Raw genomic sequence first — 20,760 nt, forward strand, 5'->3', positions numbered from 1 at the left:
TAGCTAGGATTCCACTCAGTAAGGAGGGCATGACAGTACTGGCTGCAGCCCCGTCATAAATTGCTGATGCCTTTAAGGGCTTCATACTAAGCTTTGTGCCCACCCAGGCTGGATTACAGCCAGCTTTCAGCACCCCCCTCCCATCTTGGGGGATGGCAGGCCTCTAACGAGAGCTCCTCCTCACACAAAAAAAGGCAACAGTCCCTACTTATCTGCTGGCTCTGACAGCTGGATCCCAGAATTTACCAGACCAAATGATTTCATGTCCCTCAACACATCTATGTGCAGGAGAGCAGTCAATCAATTAATTGCATTAGGAAACCTACCAAGCTGAAGACAATTGCTTATAACTAAGAACCAAAAAGGTGCTGAAAGACAGAAGGCAGGCGGAACCTCAGCGGCATCTTTGGAAATGGACAATTATGATCCATTAATCCTAGTTAAGGAACTCAAATTTATGAGGAGGAACATCTGGAACTGTCTGGAATGTAAAGGAACCAAAAGGAACCACTGTTTGGGCTTGTGGAGAGCAGCCCAGACAAATGGGATTTCGTGTTAGGAGAGAATTGCAAAATTAGTAACATGAAAAGGATAGAATGGAGGCAGTGCATCTGGACACTAAGTGAAGCATTTTAATACAATGGCTCCTGGATTTGCTCATGAAATGTTAATTGAAGTTGGGATGAACATGAGGGCTCTCACATGAATAGAAACCTGGCAGAAAGATTCTAAATTTGATCAAGCTGAGCCCCGGCAATGGAACATGGTAATGCAACAGAGAGTAATGAAAATGCTGCCTAATTCACAGCCACGAACCCTGTGGATGCTTAGCAAATATTAATTGATAATAATGAACTAGAGTACAGGCTGGTGAATTAGTGAGAGACAGTTAGGCTGCTGAAATACAGCTAATAAATATACAGTTGGTATAACATACACTGATAAATGAATGAGAAGAAAGGAAATCAAAATGATTTAGCTGTGCAACACACTCTGCCTTGCACCAGGAAATATGGGTAAGAGAATATTAATAAAAGTGTGGGGAGGGGTGGCTATAGGGGACAAGAGGAAAGAGAAGACGATAATTTAGGATTACCATTGAGCTTTCTTAGGGTCTCAGCAATTCCTCAAGCAGAAGCCAGGCACCTTGGAGTCACACACTATTCTTTTAAGACATCATGGTTTTCTCAGTAAATTTCTGCTTCAGGGAACTCAGGGACACCATAGATTAAATCTGGACCAATTTCCTAGAGGGGGGCATGAAAGCTCTCCTCCTTGGGGAAGCCCTCCCTGATCGATACAGCCAGAAGAGCAACCTCCTTTTTATAAATCTCATCACTCTTGTTGTTTGCACCGCTGTATACCTCCTGGTATTATGGTGCTATGATTTGTGAATATGTAACCCTATTTTTTTCAGCTTTGTCAGGCAGAAATCATGTTTCGCATTTCTTAGCACTCACTTAGGTCTCCCCGCTTAGCACTTCACGGTGCTTTCAACCTAGTAGGTGCTCAGTTTCTGTGCTGATCAGTTAGGAACTCTCGCAAGGAAAGCAGGTACCAATCAGGGAGAACGCCCAGGTGCCTATTGAGTTTGAGGAGCTGCTTCTGAGGAGATCGATGAAAGCTCTACCTCTTGTTATGGACAAAGTACTAGAACGCCTGCCATGGGAATGATCGTAGGCCAAAGGATGATGCAGGAAACTCAGTTGCTATGGAAACTTGTATGATCTGAGGATCCCCATTATTGAAACATGGTGAGATACCAGGAGAATGACAAGCAGATCTCTGAGTCCTAAGAAAACACAGAACATGCCAAGCGAACATCTCCTCTCATTTGTATATATTTCTGCTGTAGAAGCAGTATCGTTTCATGATCTGACAATAACAGCATTTGCAAAAGGCTTTCGAAGTGTGTCCGCTTCCTATTTAGATTTAGTGATGTCTGAGGCCCCAAGTGTACACTGAGCCATGTCTGAGGCAGGCCAACAGCACTCACGGCAGCAGCTGCGTACAGGTCATGGAGCCAGGCGCTGTTGAGATCCTGCTCTGTGACCTGGACGAGGGAAACCATATGTGTTCAGGTGCTCTGGGCCGGGCTGGCTAATGGCATATGAAGTTACCTAACCATCCTTGGGTCACAGATACCTTTGAGAATCTGATTATACCTATGGGCTCATTCCCCAGAAAAATGCACATATGCACAATATATTTCAGAGAATTCAAAGCCTCTGAAATATTTTCATAAAGTTGCCCTATCAAGCACCTTGGGACCCAAGAGGGTCCAAATATTGTGTTAAGAATCTCTGATGTAAAATAAAAATCTTTATACACATACTAGGAATGTCATTGGGCAAAACTGAAAAGCAGGGTGTCATCTACCGTCTTTAAGCTTCCCAACCCTCAATTCCTCCTCCTGGTAGGTCCCCCCTTACTCTACTCATGAACTCACCAGTAAGCTCACTCCCTCATTCTTTTCACTGAGTGTTTTCTATGCGTCAGATTTAAGGAATACAAATGCGAGTATGAGATGGCCCGTGTCCTCTAAGAGCTTACACTTCCATTCAGTCAGGGCTGATTTTTATTCCCAGGGGACATCTGGCACTATCTGGAGGCAGTTCTGGTTGTCATAACTGGAGGAGAGGGCCATTGACATCCAGTAGGTAGATATCAGGAATGCTGCTAAACCTCCTCCAGTGCACGGGACACACCCCGCAACAAAGAAGTACAGGATCCCAAATGTCGGCAATGCCTTGGTTGAGAAAGCCTGCTCCAGAGTAAAGAGGCATGTGACAAAGTGGAAAGTGCAGGGATAAAAACCAGAAGGGAGTCTTACGGCAGCTCATGAAAGGGCATTTTTAATAAGAACCCTGGAGGATATGGTTACAATGGCAGTCTACCTTATTTTTAATGAGAAAAGGATGGAAAGAAGAAGGGGAGAGCAGTCATTCGGGGTGAGCCATCACCATAATGAAGGCAGACATTCCTTCGGGGGAGATCAGGGGAATAAGCCCTCATTGCAAGTGGTTAGCAAACAAATGATGTTTTGGGGGGAATCTCCTCATGGGGAATGATGCCAGGTCTTACCCACCTCTGTCAGACAGTGGCCCAGCCCAAAGAATGCACAGACATCTGGAAGGGTCACCACTCAAGTGATAAACGCTGTTGCATTCTGGGGGACAGCTACACTTTGGATGTGCCCCGTCATTCACCACTTCCTCCCTTCTCTACTCCCACGCTAGTAAATAACCCCACCTTGCACACATACACACCACAATTAGTCCTCATGTGGGTAAAAATATAAAATTACAGATGTATGATATTATATATATCAGGTTTTACAATACTTGCTATTACCAACATATCTCTATAGATTTGGTTTGATGATCTGCTTAACCAGAAAGAGCACAGGACCAGCAATCAGGCCTGGACCAAGTTCCCACAGGTACATTATTTCTTTGTAACCTTCCCACTCCCTCCTCTTCCCCTTGGACAATTGTTTTGCAAAATCAGGCCAGGGCTCCCTCATCAGCAGGCAGAGAGATATGGCAATTGCACTAATACACATTTAAACGTCTAGCCCTGTTGAGGCGGGGGCTCTCTAAGGTTGGGAAGCACCATGCGAGGAGCTCCCTATTACCAGCGTGTAAAGGTTTTCTGCTTCAGAGCTGCTAGCTGTGTAGTGACCACGTAGCCTGGATCCAGACCTGAGATGAAATCCCAACTCCATCACTCACCAGCTCTGACCAGCACATCCCATAGCTACTAAGATACAGAACAGTTTTTAATACAGAACAGGTTTTCAAAGATGCTTGATTGACTTAATCAACGAGTGCCTGTGGAAGGACTAATTACTCTAATGATTTAGATGCAAACCGTCAAGAGGCCGAGTGATGCACCGACAGACTTATGTGGGCTTTCCTGCTCCTAAAGGTCTATCAAAACTGCATGACGGTCATAGCTGAGGATCCAGTATGGCCAGCGTTTTGTGCTCCTTTCAGTGGGGGAGAAAGGAATGGGGGTGCCATGGAGGAATTCATCATTCATAAGAGAAACTGTTCCTGCCATCTGTGCTTAAAAGCAAAAAGTAATTTTTCCCCAAATTAAAAGAGTATGTTTGCAATTGAAATGTGAGCTGGTAAAAAAGATAACTCACTCCCCAGACTTCTCATCAGTTAAATGTTATCACAGCTACACATGTCAAATAGCTTTACGAGCAGCCTGGGAATGTTTCTTCCAAATAAAAAAGCACAGTGTGAAATGCTGACTTTTTCTGATCAAAAAGCATCCTGGAGTGAGCTGAACAGCTTTGGGTCAAGAAGAGGCCTTGATTTCTGGGGTGATTTTTATTGTTATCAGAGAGAAGACTGTACTTGCCGTGAATGTGCAGCTACTCGCACACTCCCACTGGTGAGGCACACTTGTAGTCACTTGTCTTTCTCTCAGGGTCTTTACCTCCCACATCGAAACATATTTTTCATTTCACTTTCACCTACCTGTCACTTTTCTTCTTAAAAGGGGTGATTTATCAAGTAAAAAATCATCGACATCAAAGAATACTTCAACATTGCCAGAGTATGCACGCCACACACACACACACACACACACACACACACACACACACACACACTCAAACCCTCCCCTGTGTAATGTACTGACAGCAAAATTGTGACTAAGAACCACCATGCACTCACATCTCCCAACTGGAGCTGTTTTCAGAATCTGAACATGAGTTTCTTTATTTTGTGGTTTCTCCAGCTTAAAAATTTAAAAGCTGTTGCAAGGGAGCTGTAATTTCTACTCAACACTTCATGATTTGATTATGTAAAATAAAAAGTGTAATGAAGTTAATAGCACGTTATTCTTGCAGTATATTATGAGGAATTTTTTCCTGTAAAATCTGAAAGTGGAAATTATCTCTGGGTCTTCTCGCTCAAAAATACAGGTCATAATGATTACTGCAGTGGAATTTCAAGACTTAAGAGTTTAACATGTTTTTCTTTCCTCTATTCAGTTTTCCAAAAGGACATCTTCTCTTACTGGGAATATTAGATAACGAAAGATAAAGAATTGAAGTGACAGGTATGAAACCTCTGGGCTTTATTCTTGGTTGTATCTCAGTTGTATGACCTCAGGAAAAGCATTTAACTTCACTGAATATTAACCACTCCTTCTGCAAAGTGAGGGGACTGGATGAACCATTCCCAATGTAACATTCTATAAGGGGGGTGGGGGGTGGGGGGTGGGAGATGAGGATAAGGGGGATCGAATATATGGTGATGGAAGGAGAACTGACTCTGGGTGATGAACACACAATGGGATTTATAGATGATGTAATACAGAACTGTACACCTGAAATCTATGTAATTTTACTAACAATTGTCACCCCAATAAATTTAATAAAATAAATAAATAAATAAATAAACATAAAAGAATAAAGTAAAATAATAAAATAAAATACTAAAATAAAGCAAAAATACCTAGAGAATGAAGAGTGAATTACATGGTACCAGGTGTTGCTTCTTTTTTTCTTCTGTTTTCCAGCAACTCTCATACAGAATCATCCCTGTGTGTTCACTCCCTAGTTATTTGAGTAATTTCAGCACAGTCAAAAGGAGGGCCATGTCTTGGGTTCAAGTTGTTTACAGGCCAATCAGCTTTGATCTCATCCCCTGCCTACTTCTCTTCCTGACAGTCACAATAAAATTCATTCAAGGGTCTGTCAGTGGGTCTCATGCTCAAAGAACCAGCTCAAAAAGAGTATTCTTGCTATTATTGTCCCAGCAGTCGCATCTTATATGAGGAAAGACCATAACACTAAAACAGAAAGCAAAGTTATAGTCAGCTGACCTACTTGTATACCATTGAATAGCATGTAAGCACCCCCACACATTGCCACGTAGTCATAGGAGAGTGCACTCATTTCTGGGATTTTCCCAATGTATGCACGCAGATGTAACACTCTGCCTCTAGGAAACAGGAAGATATTTCACTAGTGTAAAAATTCTCCTAAGCATCAGTTAGGAGATTTACCGGGGTTCAGTTTCTCAGGTGGTGCCAAGCAACAAGTTCTCATTTTCACAGTGTTTTTTTATGCTGTAAGTCAAGAAACAGATTTGTAGCCCCCACAAGACTAAGGGTAGTGCCACATACCAACGGGAACTCAAGCTTGGTTTGAGGCTTCCAGAAAGTATTGGTCATATGACAGGCTTTGATTTATACTCACAGCCAATGTATCCCTAAACAAAATGTAAATGTGGGCAAAGATTTCATTGAGATGGTTTCCTCTTTCTCTGATTTTCAGGTACTCAGTGTCTTCATGCTAATCCACCTGCCCCCAACCAAGCCCTGCATCCCAGCATTCTGTACTCTGCATCCTTTGGTTTACCAGTTCCCTTAACAAAACTCTGCTCATCTGGTTGACATTGGGAAATGATCCAGAAACTTTTATTAATGACTGCTACTGTGAATTATTGAAAGACAATAGCTTGGTATGCTGGCTTTGATAGGGTTTTTGCATATTCTCTGGGACCTAAGGCAGAATTTGGGGTTTCGGGACTAATCAGCAAGAGAACCTTTCCTGGGCTGCCCATCATACTCTGGATATCTCTGTCCTCTGCCTGGGCGTAAGTCAGGTCCCACTGGCAGGCTGTTATGGAAGTGTTTTCTTAGGCAAAGGAGAGGCTGAAAAATGATCTTTTTATCCTAATTCCCCAGAAGTTGCAAAGGGAATAGATATATAAACACACACACACACACACACACACACACACACACACACAATTTTCACTACATTAGGTCAGAGATGAGAACAGTGCATAACCCTTGGGAGGAGAACTTAAAATACTATTAAAGTTCTTAGCCTCTGAAGGTAAGCTGGTCACTGCAAAGCCCACAGAGACACAGAAGTTGACTCTACTAACAAGAGAAGAACTAGACACCAAAGTTTAATGCGATCCTTTTATCAAAACCCAGGAACTCACACCGATGAACAGTTAGTGATGTGGAGCCCAGGAGTTATGGGATACCTAGCTACTCTGTACACTGACAGAGTAAGACCTACAGCAGCAGAGTTGGAAAAGTGCAACTGATAAATCAATTCAGCAAATATTTGATTGGACACTTAGTCTGACCCAGATTCCGGGCCAGGTGCTGGGAGAGCACAAATGAATAAAGCATATCCCTTATACAACATGCAAAAGAAGGAACTAAACTAATTTCTATTGCAATGGACGAGTTTGATTTGATTTTCTGCTCTGCTCATATGCATTATGGAATAGAAGAGGTGACCCACACATCTTAGCTCAGACTGAGAGAGGGGCCGGCCTTCAGAAATCAGAGACTCAGTCTATTTCCTTGGACTAACCAGATTCTCATACATGAAAGCAAACCCACCAAGCTATTAAGAATAATGTTCATCAGCATTGAAACATTTAGAAAGAAAGTTTATGGACAATAAAACTCATTTACATACCTAAGAAGATCTCAGAGAGCTTCTTCACTCTTCAATATTTGAAGCTCTGTTGAATTCCTATTCAACTTATCCCCGAAGTTAAGATAAATGGGTGATGGAACAACTATATATAGGCTTGGCATTTGGCATCAGCTGTACAGTAGTGTTTTTGTATAGGTTAAAGTCTACTTCGGCTGGAATTAATGTAATTATATATAATGTTGACAGATTATGACATTTGCCTATTAAGACACTATACAAACATTCCAATAATTTACTGGCTTTTGACTTTGAAAAAAAATAAATGAAATAAAATCCCAGGGGATATTGCTAATGGGGTAACTGGAATAGAGGTTTCAAAAGCCCAGGGTTCAGGAAATAACAGTCAAAGAATAATGCATTTTAAGCCAAAACATATAGAGTGGTAAATGAATATTTAGTACTTACCACAAGACTGCTGTCTAGAGAGAGTCTTTTTCCAAAGTCCCTTTTCTCAAGCTGTCTTTTTCCCTCCATGGGTGAAGTTATTTATTTTCCTTTGTGATTTATAAGAATTCCCCTTCTGTTTCCAGGGTCACTGCAAAAAGTGAACATGTTTTTTACTATCCAAGTGAACAGTGTTTAGACGTTTGTTTTTAACTTTCTAACCAGGAACAAGTGTTGAAGCCAAAAATACCCAGACCCAAATAAGTATAGAACTGGACTCTCTCAACTCCAAAGGCCATTCTGGGTTGCAAATGTCAAAGTCGTCTGTATGGGGGCCCCTGTGTTTTTACAGGTTTTGCCCATGGAGTAGGGGAATGGGTTTGCAGGTCAAATCAGCAGACTGTGGAAAAAACCAAACAGTCCATTTCATGCCACACTTGTTCCACACCCGCCCTCTTTCTATCAGCCAGAATCATTTCATTCTGTTACTGTGCATATAGATGCCTTCTGCAAATTCCATGAGATCAAACTGACAAAACCATGCTCCATAACCAAGAGTTGTTGAGCCCAAGGCCCAATGAGCAGAAACTGAAACATGAACGTTATTGTCAATATTTAATTTAAACGTATTTGAGGAACATTATAAGATGCAGTGCCTTTGGGACAAGTTGATTCAGAATGAATGATGGATGACATCATTATTGTCAATGAATATTTGAACACCCACTGCATTCTAGCAGATGAGATACAGTTAATCCCTACACTCCACTGAAATTGCTTGTTTGAGAATTATTAAGTGTTCTAGTTAGTAAGGATGTATCACATGTATTAAGCACTATAAAAAAAATATGTTTGAGCCCAGGCTTTCCTACTCATTAGCGAAGTGACCTTGGACAAGTCATTGAACTTCTCTGAAACTCATCTTTCTCAACTGCAAAAATAGATAACAATGGTAATCAAATGACAGATGTAAAAATGATTTAAAGGCAAGAAATTACAACTTACATGTATACAAGTGATAATTATACAGACATAACAGTAAAAGCAGTTAACCATAAATACTAGTTGACATAATTTAATGTCTTTGATGATTCAGAAGGCACTTTGAGGTACAGAAATGCTCATAATCTTCACAAAACTCACAGCCATTATACTGCTATAACAGAAAAGCTGAACTTAAGAAAATGCTATACCAATCAGTGTTTAATGAAATTGAAATGTTTTTCACAACTCCCTTAATTGTTCCAAATCTGACAAGGATGCAACAGACTCGACTTCACAGCCCACAACATGTGGCCTCTTTCTCTTGGTTTCCTCCACCAGGAAGACAGTTGAGACAGCTGTGCCCCAGACAGAGTTTGCCCAAATTATAGCCAACTGTAGGAAACTGATGGCCTCCTTTTCCCGCCATGGGCTCCCTGCTCCATCTGAGTCATCCATCTCTCATTTTCAGGAACGCTAATTTTAATTCATGACTGGTCCACTCACAAACTCCTAGGAGTTCATTCTGAATTTAGGAAAAAATACAAATTTTTCAACATCGTGTTCCAGGTCTGTTTCCTGACAACTGCTCTTTTATAATCCCAAACACCTTAGACACATTCCTGAGAGCATGTTTTTGATCATACCTCTCTCCTCTAACTGGTCTAGCCCTTCCCTTGCTCCAGCACCTGGCTCAGGTCCCATCTCCTTCATGAGACCTTCCTAGTCACTCCATTTGGCAAAGATTTCTTCCTCTCCCAAGTTTCATGCAAGTCTTTAGCGACTTACCTTATTAGTCACCATCATCACCTAGGATCGTTCTTTAAATATAGCAAGTTCTTAATATTTGCTTTTTGGTAAGGCCCAGTAGTTAAAAACAAATAAACTCTCAGAAGCATTTTTTTTATTTTTCAGAACAAAGTTAGTTCTATACTATTCCTATAGGCAAAACTATTACTCAGATGAAATTTGTTTGAGGGCTTATCTTTCCCACTTTCAGCTGCTCCCACCCACTTTGCAGCCCCCTCTTCATCTCAGTGACAGGATGTGATGGTAGCTCAGAATACTCTCTGTAATGATGAATTCAGCTAGAGAGTGTACTCAGGCCCTGAGATGTCCCTCTCCATCAAAAGCACACCCTCCTAAGTCTTATTCCAAAGAGCTGTGGGGTTTGATAGGTCACCATAGATAATCCTTTGGCATTTAGCATGTATTTATTAAGTGCCTAATATGGAGGAGCCAGTACTCAGATGTTGGTGACATAGCCGTATATAAGAGAGACCAAGTCCCTGCCTTCATGAAACTGACATTCTAGTGGGAGGATACAGAATATAAATAAGCAAACAAATAATTCCAAATGGTGATGGGAACCTGCTGTGAAGAAAATAACCCACAGTAGGTGATGTAATTGTGCAAGTATGTGGAAGGGGAGAAAATTTTAGATAGAATGGTAAGGAGCCAGCCATATATGGGAGCCAGCCATATAAAAATATGCAAAAGGACTATGCCAGGTAGAGAGACCAGTCTTTCTAATGCGAAGGAACTGGGAAAATTTTACGTGTGCCAGAATAGGAGACTGGTTCCTTGGGAACAATGCAAGCTAGGAAGAGAATGTGTGGTAAAAGTTCTGAGATGTAAGCAACAAGTAGATCATACAAGGTCTTGCAGGCCAAGGTAAGTTGTTTGTTCTAAACACAATGGTTAATCTTAGGGCTTGATTCTTTGCTCCTTACTAGCTGATAATGTTAGACAAATTATTTAATCTACTGAAGCTTCAGTTGATTCATCCATAAAATAGCATTAATAAGACCTTCTTTACCATAGAGTTGGTATGATGATTACTGCTATGGTCCATTCAAAGAGTTTTACCAGTGCCTAGCACATAGGTAAGCTTTAAAAATTAGATATGTTGATTACCCCTTCTGGTAAATATGATTAAACTCATTAAGGAACAACTGTAATTACTGGATTTTATGTTCCATAATAGGCTAATGAGGCTGTCATTTTGGGAAACGGGGATCCTTTTGACGGTTCTCAAATAGCCTAGTCGGCTATGTGGAAGAATGATTAAATAGCTTAATGTGGTCAATTTTCTTTCATACGTTACGGTGCCAATTATAGAGGCAGAGACTGACATTCAAAACATTTAGCAACGTATACAGCACAGGTATTGACCAGTCAGAGGACCATCGATGGCAACCAGCAGTATAACTATAGGAGTGTGCCCTGACCAAACATTAGTCTAAGTGTATGTACTACCCCCTCATCCCAACAACTTGAGAATTAGTGAATTAAACCATAAAACAATCATGGAAAGGATCAAAGTACAGTTATCAAAAAGCATCAAAGCCAAGCCACCCAAATGAAACAAAGTGGCATGTCAATGTGAAAGGATATGTCGATATGAAAAGGGGAGGGCTCCACAAAGGAAAAGTCAGGAAGGCTGATACACTCCACTTCCAGCACTGTCAAGGAAAGAGAGTGCCCACATTTACATATACCCAGCAAAGAAGGAATGCATGTCGAGAGGGGAAATGAGTATGTCATATCCCAAGGACACTTTGGTATTACACTGGCCATTTGTATCATCTAACAAACTCAGAGACCACCGTCATCACTTAAGCAACCTTCTAATTTTATTTGATTCCCATGTAGTTTTACTGATAGAAGAATGTGCTAACCAGCAAATATAAGTTGGCAATTCTTTGGAAAGTTACATTTTTAGTACCAATTTGCAATCTGAATCTTTATACTCTTTATTTATGTATTTGCTTAGTTTCTTAGCTTGTGCTGCCATAACAGAATACCACAGACTGGATGGATTAAACACAGAAATTTATTTTCTCACAGTTCTGGAGGCTGGACATTCAAGATCTAGATGCCTACAGGGTTGGTTTCTGGTGAGGAATCTCTCTTTAGATTCCATTTCATCATCTTCTCTCTGTGTCCTCACATGACCTTTTTCTTTGCACATAAGGAAAGGTGTTTCTTCCTTTTCTTATACAGACACCAGTTTTACTGAATGAGGTTCCCACTCTTTAGACTTTATTGCTCCTCAATTACCTCCTAAAAGGTCTTATCATAAATATAGTTACATTGGGGGTTAGAGTTTCAACGTATGAATTTTGAGGGGATACATTTCAGTCCATAACAGTTAGTTTCAGTCAGATTTCAAAGCCTGATCACCTCTCAGTGTACTAATAATCAAATTTCTGATTCTAAAAAACTGAGAGAAAACTCTGGATGTCAGTGGCTACTCTGAGAGCCTCCCCTCTGCTGGTTATTTGACTGTTGGATTTCACCACCAGTACCACCACCACCACCACCACCACCACCATCACCGCATGCCCCACTTTACCCTGCTATAATACTCTTCTCTGTATTGCAGATGTATAGGGGCAAACTACATCATCAAGACTTCTTAGTTAGCTGGACAAGTTGAATTCTGCCAGTAGGACGCAGTGAGAGGTCAGAAGGCAACAGGTAGGCAGAAGTCATTCTGCTTCCAGCTCCAGATAAGCAGCATCCACAGCAGGCTCCAGTGACTTCCATGATTCCTCCAACAGCTCAGCATAAAAAGGGCAGCCTCCACTTCCCAGTCTTTGAGCATCACCACCGTATGCCTTTGGCTTCTCCAGCCCTTCCAACAGCTTCATAACAAATTCCATGCATTAAATCCCTCTCTGCTTGAAATCTCTAGAGTAGTATCTCTTTTCCTGGCTTGACCATGATTGATGTGCACCCCATAGAGATACCTTTGGACAGGAAGCCAGTCTTCCTTGGGCAACTCTGGCTTCCTTTTTATGAGCCTTCTGAAATAATTGCACAGAATTAAAAATTCTCCTAGACACTAAGTTCCTCAAGAGCCGGGACAGTATTTTATGGCACATGTCCTTCTAGGTAGTATAACATACTTATGCATAGCAAGATGGCAGATACTCAATGAGCACTGTCATTTTCATGAATGAATTAATGAATATTTGCAGCTGTCTCATGAACATGTAATGAGCACGGCAGCAATATAACATTCCTAAAGCACAGAAATACGATACACTGAAATTAAGTTTTTAGCCAAACACACGGACATACCCAAGCCTCAAAGTAAACATTTTTATCATGATTTTAAAACTATTATCAACCTACAAATGACTGCTGAGGCCCTGCCCGTACTTATTAAGTACCATAACCCAGCTTTTTTCATGTCTTTTCCACGGCTTCTCACAACTTTGGTTATACAGAACACACATCTGTCTCTGAGTGATGGGTTGAAAGCCTCTCCCTCCCTGCATGGGGAGGAAAATGGTCAGAGAGTTGAAGGAAGACAGGATATTAAGCATCTTTGTTTTTTCTTTTGACTGGTGATCATTAATACCAATCTCCCCTCCTCCTCACATCCATTTCTCCCTGGTTGATAAAAATAACTATTTCTTGGTATCTGTAGAAATCTGAGTTGCCTTAATAAACTGTCTTTAATTTTCCTCACAGATAGCAATGGTGTTCAGGGTAGGCACATCCTTTAATATTCCTAAAGATGTCAGTAATTTCTTTTTTTTGCTATACTTTGTTAACAGACTGTATAATTTTCAGGGTACAATAACCAAAGAGCACCTTTCAATAAAATCTCAAAGGCACATTTCCTCACATTCACAGTCACACACAGTCAGACACACACTCTCACACACACTCACGCACACACATTTACACACATACTCTCATACCCTCACACACAATCTGAGAATAGTTATCTCCATCTCAACTTCTGACTTTCTGCTTCCCCCACTCCCCACCCCTGTTTTGAAATTTTAACAGTAATGCCAGAAGAAAGGGAGAAAAATGGCAGAGCCAAAAGACATTGGAAGATTTGGTCTCCAGCTCTCTTTGCCATGTAAATTTGAACATGTTCCTTAACTTCTGTGTGTTCACATTTTCTAATCTGTTCTCACCAGGTTACTGTGAGCTTCCAATTAGATAATGTATGAAAAGCCCTCCCACACCTATATTTAAGATACTGTTCAGTCCGTTTCATTAAGCAACAAACAATGCAAAATACGATTGTTCGCCACCTGATAAACATCCAGAGAACAGAGACTGTGTCAATCTCATTGGCATCTTCCCTGCAGCACCCAGAACACTGGCTCTTATAAATCCACCAGAAAATAATTACATGTCAATGACAAATCAAAAGGGCAGCGTATTTCCTGCCCCTGACAACACAGCTCAGCTGATCTCCACCTTAGCCGCTCCTTAGAATCCCCTGGGAGCTTGTATAATATACCAATGACCAGGCCGCACTGCAGACCACTGGAATTTCAAGGGACATGGGCCCCAGGCACCAGAGTATGGTGACAGCAGCCAGGGTTGGCAATCTCTGATTAGAGCAGTGGTTCTCAAACTTGGCTGCATATTAGTCACATGGAGAGTCACCGAGGCCCTTTCCCCAAGACCAAACAAATCAGGATCGCTAGGGGTGGGACCCAGGTATCATGATTTTAAGATCTGTGAATGTTCTTTTGTTGTTTTTGGTTTATATACCACATATCAGTGAAATCACATGGTTCTCCGCTTTTTCTGTCTGACTTGTTTCGCTCAGCATTACTCTCTCAAGATCCATCCATGTTGTCACAAATGTTCCTATATCATCTTTTCTTACTGCCAAATAGTATTCCATTGTGTATATAAACCAAAAACAACAAAAGAACAAGACAAACAAATGAGAAACAGAAACTCATAGACGCAGACAATAGTTTAGTGGTTGCCAGAGGGTAAGGGGGGCAGGGGGTGGGGGGTGGGAGATGAGGGTAAGGGGGATCGAATATATGGTGATGGAAGGAGAACTGACTCTGGGTGATGAACACACAATGGGATTTATAGATGATGTAATACAGAATTGTACACCTGAAATCTATGTAATTTTACTAACAATTGTCACCCCAATAAATTTAATGGAAAAAAAATAAATAAATAAATAAATAAAAAAGATCTGTGAATGACTCCAATGGGCAGCCAACTGAGCATGAGTTTCAGAGAAGAATATTCACCCCCCTTTTCTTAATCTCCTTCCCTTTCTTAAGGGCTGAGGGACAACAGTTGTTGGCAGCAGCAACTGCCTTTCTCTAGCAACCAGCAAGTCTTAATCTGCAAACTCTGATCCCAAACCAGAGAAACGTTAGATGCAATTTGGTCGGCTCCTTCCTCCCTCCCCCACTCTCTCAGGCTCACTCACAGTCCTGCTTCAACGGGTCTTCTGTTTTGTGCAGAAACTAATGTTGACTAAAGATATAAGTATCAAATCTAGATTCTGAATGAATATGCAAATATGTTAGAAATGCAGAGTGAGCCCATCCATCACTTAGAGAATGAGGGAAAGAACTTCCAGTACCAAGGACAAGAGTGAGAAAACAGTGACTCAAATACTGCCAAACCCGCTCCCTCCTTCGTCCCTACTGTTGTCCATGAGCATCTTGCTCTCGTTTCAAAGTGCAAATAGCAGGCGAGGGAGAAAACAAAATTATGAATTTGTAAAATCTGCTTATAGCTACACCAGCCAGAGCAATGGCTGTCAGCTTTGTATTGAAGCCTTTTCATCCCCATCTATTAAGCCTACATAAAGCACAGCAGACGGCTTGCCTTATACTTAAATCACACATACACAGCAGTTTCCTTTTGGATGATATACTGGCTCAATAACTTTCTGCTTCTGATACAGCCATTCATGACATATATGGGTACAAGTGTGTGTGTGGATATACATGCATGTGTACGAGGTTTGATTAAAACATACAGTGAATGTTTAAATAAAAAATGTATTACACTAAAAGGCACATTGCCATTAACCCCTTTCAAAATACTCCCCCTTGCTTTGAACACATTTATTGTTCTTGCCACTTTCTGAAGAAGTTCTGAAAGTTCTCTTCTGTGAGTGTCTTTACTTCATCCTCCATCATGATAACGCTCTGTGTCACACATCGCTTCTGGTATACGGCAATTTCTGTCAAATAAAACCATTATGGTGTGTCCTCATCCACCTTATTCACCGGATCTGGCACCATGCAACTTCTGGCTCTTCCCCAAAGTCAAAATGATTCAGGACATCAAGGCAGCCACGACAGCACAATTAAAGACACTCACGAAAGAGGACTACCAGAACTGCTTCAGAAAGTGGCAAGAACGATAAGTGTGGTCAAGGTGAGTGGGAATATTTTGAGGGGGATTAATGGCAATGTGCCTTTTACTATAATAAATTTTCTCATTTAAACATGCCCCGTATTTTTTTGATCACAGCTCATATATGTGTGAGTATGTGTATGAGTGTGTGTGTGAGAGCACACATGTATATATGCACACGCACTCTGAATAAACAGAAAACTGTCTTCATTCTAGACATAAGTATAAAAAATACCAAATTAAGGAATTTTCAACCATACGGTGTCTATTTTAAATCCTAATTGCACCCTGAAACTGATTTATAACATTAAATGCTAACAGGCTTCCCAAATGTGGTGGCCATTCTCGCCAGATAAATGAGTGGCTGGAATCACTCTCTGAGGGATGTGACAACAGCTTTTTTCTTTGAAGTGGAGGAAAATTTTGCCTGATGATGAAAACTGGTTTTGAAAAATGGTTTCATGAGCTCATGTGTATTACATTTCGCACCCTAGAAGTTGTTCAGTAGCTTAATGATTTACATGCGGGAATGACCCATAAGAATCACTGCCCCGCGGCCCCTTCCAACTAAATGGCATCTCCAACACAGAGAACTAGGGGATACAGTAAAGTCTGGGTCTGGAAATCTTGGCTACTGCTCAACACACGGCTTTGGTAAACTGAAACAGTTAAAGAATTGATGGTAATTTGAACTAAGTTCCTTAGTAATGGAGGACAGGGAAAACTCTTGGAACCTCTAAAATGTCCAAATTTCAGTCATTTTCAATCCTTATCATTTAAATCTGTTTTTTAATCGAGATATACTTCACATACCATAAAATTCACCCTTTCAAAGTGCACGATTCTGGGTCAACACTTTCTATTCCTCAATATTTACTTACTTGCTACAGAAACTGGGGGTGGCATTTCTCTCTTAGCAGGGACACAAAGAAGTTCCCTCATCACTGCTTGAGGTCCATCACGCCTGACTATCCCATGTCACCATATTTTTGGTAGCAGCATCCTGGACAGTCCTGAGTTCAAATTCTTCAAGTGAAAAGTTCTGTGACCTTGAGCAATTTTAGTGACCTTGAGCAATTTAACATATCAGCCTAAGTGTCCTCAGGGGTATAATTAAGACAATAACAAGCAATCACCTTAATAAGATTGCTCTGAAGACTAAAATGATGCCTGTTTTAAAATACTAGTGTAGACACTCAATAACTGTCAGAATAACTCAACAGAATTCCTTTCATCCAGAATTCAGTAATATTCATTGAATAGCTACTTTGTTCCAGGCCCTGAGTTAGGCACTGAAAAGAAGAGAGAGAGAGAGAGAGAGAGAGAGAGAGAGAGAGAGAGAGAGAGAGAGAGACAAGAAGGAGGAGGCAAAGAAGGATAAAAAAGGAAGGAAAAGGAGCAGAGAAGAGAAGATATGAAAAGGAAGGGAGGAAGGAAGGAAAGAAGGAAGATATAAAGTACCTATCTTCAAATTTCAAGGAAGTTTAAAATCTAAGAGGGAGGAAAGATTTATATATTCATAGTAAAAAAAGGTAAGAAAATGTGAGTGAATGAATAATTTTAGCATAAAAGAAGTCACTTTCCACTTGTATAATCCTGGAAAATTTGCTGTTATTGTCATTCGAAGCATTTCCAGCTGATTCCCAGACACAAACTCTTGCTACATTTTTACAGTGTATGAACTAAAAACTAAGAGACAGAATGGCAGGGGTTTGGACCAATATAAGCATTTCAGCTCTGGCTGCTCTTCTCAAACCATCTGTTCTTTCTCTCCCAGTCTTTCTTAGTAAAGATTATCCCCACTGTTTGGTTCCCTCCTCGGCTTCTTTTCCATTTATCACTTCAGAAAGTTTCCTAGTTCATTACATGAAATGTCTACATGTTGCCCATAAACTCTTAAGGGGAAAGTAAGTGTAGAAATGAAACAGATAAATAAATAACTTTTTAAGACAAAGAAGTTGTGCACGTAACCCCAGTGGACTGGAAGAATATTTAGATAAGTGACTAGGGAAAAGAATTTTTACACTGTGTCATCTGCTAACGCTAATGAGTTAATTAAATTAGAAAAATTCCACTGCCAAAAGCAAAAACATCCAAATACGTGGGACGCCAGGGGAATTACAGGCCATGCTACTAAAATGCATTCTGTACAAGCTTTTTTTTTTTTTTTCCTTTGAGAAGACTGTGAAGAGCTACACTTAAAAAGCCATCCAATTTCAAGAGCGTATTTTCCATCTGGGGCCAGTTGGGTAGAGTATGCTCTAAACTGCAAATCCCACTGAGAGGCAACATTACTTGTTTAAAAAAACAATTTACGAAAAGCGATGTTTTGTGAAGACCCCACAAAAGGTTTAACTGTGATGTCCCCATACATTGCTGAATTCATCATTTTCCATTAAATGCTTTTGCGCACAAGTGAGAAATCAAAATGATTCAGGAAGTGGATATAGTAGAATAAATTGAAAGTCAATATATTTTTGCTAAGACTTTGGTTAATAATTAGAATATTTCCGGCTTCCTGGAAGCTGTTTACACTTTAAGAGTTATTTAGTCTTCTTCTGTAGTCACCTACTTCCACAACCCTCCTGCCCCAAATAATCCTGATGTGAAAGAAAAACAAACAAACAAACAAACAAAAATGCAAAAAGGCTAGTAAATACAATTACGGAATGAAACCCATTAATATGATAAAAACAATAGAAATAATTCTTAATAAACCATAAAATGGAGAATATGACATTGAAGATGTCCTCTGTAATAAAAGTTGTCAAAGTGAAATGTATGAGAAAAGTCTCAAAGATTGTTGTCTTCTATTCAGTGTTTAATTAAACTGAGAGTGCTATTCATTTGTGGAGAAAGAGATGAGCTAAAATCTCTTTAAAAGGTAAAACAGTCTATGACCACCCACTTTAAATGATAGCTAGAAAGAGTTAGGTTTAGGTTTTATGGGTGCGTACAATATGTACTGTATACACATACATACCTATACAAACATGCATATGTGTATACATCTATATATGTGTTTCTGGTCATTTTCTCTCTTCTTATCATCATTTCTCCCAGGAATAGGCAATAATAATCAACATTTCTATTTGGATTTTCTTTGTGTGATAGGTTGTTTCTTTTTATGTGCATTTCAAAGGCTCAAAAACATGAGTTCTATGGATAAATCAGTGCTTCTCAAATTCATGAATAGGAACCACTGGTGGATCTCATTAAAATTCAGACTCTGACTCAGCAGGTCTGCAGTAAAACCTGAGGTTCTGTATTTCTGATGCTTCGGGTCTGTGGATTGTGCTTTGATACTAAAGGATCTGAAACTGAAAACAGAACATCTTTGTACACTTGAAACCTATGTAGTTTTGTTGACCATTGTCACCCCAATAAATTTTAATTAAAAACATTAAAAATATCATATTGAATAGTATATTTGCTTTAGCTTTAATTGGTAAAATTCGCTTACAGTTCACACATTTTAAAATATTTGTATGAAATAAAAAGTCATGAGCCCTTTTATAAAGAGCTAATGGACCAACATGCGAAGCAGAGTCTCCTGTTTGGACTGCAAACAAAAGGCTGCACTGCATGTATCACCTCCGCCTTTACCGTACAGGAGAAAGCAAAATGTGTTATTAACAGGCTAAAGGGTAATAAAGCTTAAAAAAAAGAGACGGAACTTCTGTGTCTACATGTAAGAGTGCAATTCCAAGAATTTTCTCATAAGGCCATGTTCATCTAGCTAGATGGTATGATGAGATAGTTCTAACATAATCTAAGAGACTTCATGTTTAGATCATGTACAGCAATTCCTGTGTTAACCTCTACTCAGGACACGCAGAAGCCCAGATCCTGAGGTTTAAATGGTTTCTTCCAGGGCCCCTCTTCCCTTACCCATCAATACAGTCATTACCTCTAAAAGAAACCTAACGAATGGTTGCTCTGTCCGTGCTGGACTCTACCAATGACAGAAGCTCATACTGTGTTACACAGCAGCGCATTTCACATTTGGGGATCTTGAATGGTCAGAAAGTTTCAATTTGTCTCTTGGATTCTCACCCACTGGCTACAGCTCCGTTCCCTGGAGCAAAGTAAGTTTTCTTTTCCTCAAGCAAAATACCCGCCCCCCATTCAACATTTTCACTTGTGAGAAAGTCTCCACAGTCCTCGCTTTCCTTGGCACTTCCTAGATCTTGATGAAGATCTATGAGATAATAATAACTTTTATTCTGATTCTTTAAAAAATAATTACATCCATAATATACGCATTTTTTTTCTCTTTGTAAAAGATTTAAGCAGTAAAAATTGTATATGGATTATAATGTGAAAATTGTATACTTTCATTTTCCCCCTTTTTACTCTTCTCCCCAGAGCCAATCACTATAATAGTTTGTTCTATTTGTTCACTTGCAGAAATATGTAAACATATAAATATTGATTTTTTTCATTCTATATAAATGGGACCAACATCTCATATTCTGTGACTACATTTTTTTAGCCTGATATAATCAATACACATAAGCCTAATTCATTTTTTTACAGCTTCATGTTATTCTATAGAATGAATTAGCAATAAATTGTTTATTAACTTACAATAGAAATGTATATGGGTGCTAATGTTTTTCTCATTCCAGACCATCCTGCCAGGAGCACTGTGTATGCATCTTTTGGCCTGTATAAGTTTCTCTATAAAGTATAGATTTCTAAGAATGGAATTACACTGTACTTTTTTTTAAATTTTG

At 40.0% G+C, this 20,760-nt stretch overlaps 1 protein-coding gene across 1 annotated transcript in view; it reads right to left on the reverse strand.

Moving 5' to 3' along the window:
• NCKAP5 (NCK associated protein 5) overlaps window positions 1-20,760 on the reverse strand; it is a 971,300-nt gene that overhangs the window by 777,861 nt on the left and 172,679 nt on the right. The window contains exon 3 of the mRNA XM_074327839.1: window positions 7,898-8,027. Coding sequence (XP_074183940.1) covers window positions 7,898-7,966 — 69 coding nt within the window. The 5' untranslated portion in view covers window positions 7,967-8,027. The remainder of the gene's footprint in view (window positions 1-7,897; window positions 8,028-20,760) is intronic.

The sequence above is a fragment of the Rhinolophus sinicus genome, linkage group LG01 (assembly GCF_036562045.2).
Source record: "Rhinolophus sinicus isolate RSC01 linkage group LG01, ASM3656204v1, whole genome shotgun sequence".
Classification (NCBI taxonomy): domain Eukaryota; kingdom Metazoa; phylum Chordata; class Mammalia; order Chiroptera; family Rhinolophidae; genus Rhinolophus; species Rhinolophus sinicus.